Source organism: Bison bison, unplaced genomic scaffold (genome assembly GCF_000754665.1).
Source record: "Bison bison bison isolate TAMUID 2011002044 unplaced genomic scaffold, Bison_UMD1.0 scf7180017864029, whole genome shotgun sequence".
In the NCBI taxonomy this organism is placed as follows: domain Eukaryota; kingdom Metazoa; phylum Chordata; class Mammalia; order Artiodactyla; family Bovidae; genus Bison; species Bison bison.
Window position 1 is genome coordinate 2,680,186 of NW_011494601.1, and position 4,772 is coordinate 2,684,957.

Consider the following 4,772-nt stretch of genomic DNA (forward strand, 5'->3'; position numbering starts at 1 on the left):
CCCCCAAGGGGAGAGACACCCCCCCGCCCCGCAGGGAAACCCCTTCCTCCACTCTGGGCGCACTCAGGCCTCTGCTCCCATAGGAAGACAGGTGGGTCTGGGAAGGGCATCACCACCCTTCACTTGGGTCACGACATTGAAAGACTGTAGGGTCCCCAGCCCATTTGACCAGCGAGGACACAGGCTCAGGGCGATGGAGGACTTGCCTAATATAGTCTGGGGAGAAGAAGAAAGCTAGAAACAGTTCTAGGTCTCCTGCTGCCCACAGCATTTTTGTAGGCCACGTCCTTCATCCCCCTCCCACCACACTGGGGTCCCTGGATGGAGTCAGGCGCGAAGCATCTCCAGGAGCCCCTTCCCTTAGTCTCTTAGTCCCCACATCACTTTTTTCCAGGGCTGGTCAGGTCCACACTCATTCCCATCCCACCCATCTGAACTGTGGATTCTCCAAGCATCTCTGTGGCTTGGAGCAGATGGGCCTACTAATGTCCAGAAAGACTGGGGCAGAAACAGTGAGGCCCCCTCTAACAGTGCATATGGGTTATAATTCCCGAGATGGAGACTGAAACATACCCTATTGACGTTCCCTTGGCTGTAGTTGCTGTAGCTGCTTCCAGAGAAGGTGTTATTTTGTCCATTAAACTGCTCTGGCTGGTAAAGCAAGATAAACAAAGCCATGAATGGAAGGCAGAAAATCTACCAGAAACCCTCTCTCCCTCCTGAAATGAAAATCTTCCAGAAGGACAGCGGATGGTGAAGAGGCCCACCCAGTGCTGGGGTGGGGGGCCGGGTGGGGGCAGAGCAGCTCACTGCCGTGGTCAATGTTTTGCCTCTCTCTACCCATCGCTACCAATTTAGCGAGTTTCTAGAAATAGCAACACCTAACGTGCTGAAGTTGGGGTAAAAATAGTAAGCCCGCGTAAGCCAAGTGGTGGGTGGTCATGTAAGTTGGCATGATTCATGAGCAAATAGGTGTAAATTATTTCCAGAGTCTTCCTCGCTCCTGAGAATGTACTTTACAGTAATCCCAAAGAAGGAAAGAGTTACGTGCATGAAAATATTATAGTACTATTTCAAAAGTGAAACCGCAGAAAAAACCCCACACGTCCAACAGAAAGGATAAAATGCCGTATGGTTCTCAGTAGAATGTTAGGTAGCCATTAAAAGTGACAACCACTGGGACTATAGCAATAAGTAACACACTGTGTCAAGTGAGAGAAACAGGTTCAAAATTACAACCGTAATAAGAACCATATAACATTGTTGGTGCCCATGTGCATAGAATAATCGAATGTAAATATATTTGAGCGGGTGCTTTTTCTTAAAAAAAAATATATTTCCTTCATTGTTATTATCTTACATGCACTATAAATAGTAAAAGGAGAAGGAAAACCATCGTCTGAGCCCCGTGAGAACAGGAACCAAGAAAAGCCAGTCTGTCATTTTGGTCACCACATGCATAGCTCGGAGCATACGAGGTCACATCCAGAAATCTCCGCCTGCCCCCTGGTGACCTCAGGGGGTGCCCGGGGCCAGGATGACGCAGGTGGGGGAAGGGAGCTGAGCTGGTGAGGAGGGAAGGGGCCCATAGGGCAGTGGGACTCACCTTATAATACTGCCCCATGTTGACCGTGGGGGGCGGGTACTGCCCAGTGCTCGGCTGGCTGGGCATCCGCTGCCCGGGGTAGTTGGGAGACGTGAGCGGCCGCGGGGGGTTGGGGGTAGGGTACTGGCCTGGCTGGGTGGGGAACTGGCTGTTTGGTCCGTATTGCTGGTTTCCATAGTTAGGCTGTGGTGGCAGAGAAAGGAGCAGGGAAAGGTCATCAGTGTCTGGAAGCCAAACTGCCCACCGATGCTGGGGCCGCCTCCTCTCCTCTCCTCTGCCCCTGATGGCTGCCACCCACAAAACATCCACCCCGCCTGCAAAGAGGAACAGCTCAACCAGATGATGCCTGGGGCCCCTTTCTGCTCTGACATGCAGCGACATAACAGCTGGCCTGTCTTCTCAAGGGCCTCCCCTAGAAGCTGTCTTTCTGGAAGCCCCACGGCCCCGGGTACTTCCAGAGCCTCTTGTTCACACCATCAGGAGGGCACTTGATTCCAAAGCCCCCTTTGGGTTTCTCCTGGTGCTCGGTTTGTGACAGACAACAGGAGGCAGATCTGTAAAGGTGAGCCCCTGAATCTGGGAGGCTCTGTCCCCCTACCCCATACTGAGTAGAACACACTGATATTGAGTTCTGGGTCGTCTATGCAGAGGTTGGGAGAACCAGGCTGGTGAAGGGACAAGACAACCCCTCGTGGGGAAGGCAACCGTTCCTGGGAGGGGCAGGATCACTGTCCTGGGAGAGCCACTCCCCACCCTCCAGTTGCCTCCTCATTCGTAAGATCAGGTGACCCTGGGGCACCCCATGTCATTCCATCCTGCAGAGTTGGTGCTGCTTCCCTGTCTGTTGAAACTCCTTGTCTATTTGCTATCTCTCTTGCCCTCTCGGCTCAGAGGTGCAGGAGATGGCTATGTCCCAGTGTCTGGCAGCGAATAGGCCAGCAATTAATACTTGCTCAATACATGAAAGAAGGGCAGAGAGTAAGCGGCGGAGGAGAGCCAGCTTTGCATCAGCAGTAAAGAACTCGGTGCAGCTCTCATTACTGCCCATGAGGCAGCTGCTCTGTTTATGGTGGGATTTCTGTCACATCACTGCAGGACAGGAACTGGAAGCTGAGACTGTCCACCAGCAGAGTCCTGTGCGGGACCAGGGGACTGCCCCCAGCCCCTGCCCCAGGGTTCCAACAGCCTGAGAGGTTCTATGAGAGTGTATGTACTTAGAAATTCCAAGACAGGCTAAAGCTGTGTAGGCTGTGGCCCTGGTGTCACAGCCCAGTATCAGGAACTGTGTAGCTGGGTAGCATCAGCAGTTCACAGGAGATGACTTAGTAAAGATAGAGAGCCTTTGGTGTGCCCTGCTGTGGCAGGCAAGAGGTGGGGAGCCAACAACGTACAGGAGCAGGGCTGACACCAGGCTGATGCTGGGAATTCTGCTGCCTCTTCTGGGGTCCCCTCCTTGGGTGCCTGCAGTCCCGAGGCTGGACCTACAGATGCACTCCCAGCCCAGCCAGTGGGGACGCTGGGCTTCTGAGCACAGAGGGGGCTGAGAAGGCCCTGAACTCATATGGGGACTGTATGGGAGTGAGATGCACAGGTCAAGGGCCCCTCCCATCCCCAAGGACAGCCAGGGCCTCAGGAGCTGCCATCCTTCTCCGGCTTCTCCCTGAGCTGGGGCCACCCTGGAGAAGGTCTGGGCTTGACCTTGTTTGACCCTGACCTCTCCTGTCTTGGACCCAGGGCACCTCCATCAGTGGCCAAGCCATCTTTTAGACCAAGGGAGCGGTGGATGCCGAGGGGAAGCACACAGACCTTCGATGAACTCGAGGTCTTTGGGCTCTAACCGCACGGTAAGCCCAAGCAGGAGGCACAGTTCTGAGAGGGGGAGGAGCCAATCTGAGGAGATGTGCAAGCAGACACTGGGAGATGCTTGGGATGGGCTCTATCCAGGTGAGGAATCAAGGTGGGCCTCCCGAGAAGCATCTCTGTGTCTTCTGCAGGTGAACTAAACCTTTACCTAGGTACCCACATAGGCCACTCACTGCCAACCTATTTTCTGAGTGCTCTCTGAAGGCCCTGTGATGCCTGCTCCAGGAAGTTCTTCTTCAGACCTCACACTGAGTTCCAAACACCCCATCGTGCATCATTCCTTTGTGGCTTCCGGCTTAGACCTCATCCTTCCGGCTGAAGTCCTGGCTCCTGGAGGACAGGAGGTGTGGGTTTGCTTCCCTTGGTCTTCCCCAATCCTGTGGCTGAGCGGGCCAGATAGCCTGATAGGCAGCCTCGCCCCTGGCAGAGCCCCAGGAACATGCTGCCTGCCTTCCAGTCACTTCTCTGAGATGCAAGGCCTTCAGATCACCACAGGGTTTTGTCTCCTCTCTCTCTCGGGTGAGATGCCCTCACGTGGGTGTGAGGAATGTGGACCCAAGATCTTAGTTCCTTAGCCTAAGTCGCCCAGCTACTGTCTGCGCTAAGACAGAAGAGAGTCCTAAGGGCGCTCACTGCTTGCTAAGTGCCTGCTCATGCCAGCCCCAGGGCGAGGAGCTCCAGGTACATCCCCTCATTCAAGACTTCCAGGCAGCCCCATGACACGGGCTGGATGGTCATGAAAGAAATAAACGGAGATTCCAGGAGAAGACATGGCTTGCTCAAGGTCTTCTCGATGGGACATGCCAGTGCTGACCTTGAACTCAGAAGCACCCGGCTCCTAAGACTCTGCCTTTTGGTTCAGGCTTCCTGAGGGTCAGTCCACGCCCTTTTCAAGGTACTGCCCACAGCACCCGTGTCTTCAAGTCCCAGGTCCTCCCCGCTACCCACGCTGCCCGCCATCTGCCTGCTGCCAAACTCACCTCTCCAGGGTATGGCCTCTTTATGCTCTGAATGGGAAGGGACTGGGGCCGGGGGCCCGGGTACGTCTGCTGGGGCATCCGCTGCCCATGTGTGCCAAAGGGGCTGATGCCGGGCGGCCGGGGCTGGTTCATGCCCATGGGAGGGCCGCTCATCCCCGAGGGTGTCATGCCAGCCGCCATGCTTGCGGGGTTCATGCTGCCCCCCATGGAGGCAGGCCCCCGAGGCCCGGGCTGGTTCATGAATTGGCTGTTATACGCCTGGGTGGGACCCATCTGGAAAGAGGAACAGACCTTCAACGGGAGAAGAAGAAAAAAAAAAAGAA

The 4,772-nt window shown here is 55.1% G+C and overlaps 1 protein-coding gene across 8 annotated transcripts in view; it reads right to left on the minus strand.

Moving 5' to 3' along the window:
- ZMIZ1 (zinc finger, MIZ-type containing 1) overlaps positions 1-4,772 on the minus strand; it is a 216,823-nt gene that overhangs the window by 18,082 nt on the left and 193,969 nt on the right. For 7 of the 8 annotated variants that reach the window (XM_010834167.1, XM_010834169.1, XM_010834166.1 and 4 more), the window contains 3 exons: positions 4,450-4,740; positions 1,607-1,789; positions 574-651 (listed from right to left, as the gene is read on the minus strand). In XM_010834167.1, coding sequence (XP_010832469.1) covers positions 574-651; positions 1,607-1,789; positions 4,450-4,740 — 552 coding nt within the window. The remainder of the gene's footprint in view (positions 1-573; positions 652-1,606; positions 1,790-4,449; positions 4,741-4,772) is intronic. The other variant, XM_010834170.1, reaches the window with a different exon arrangement.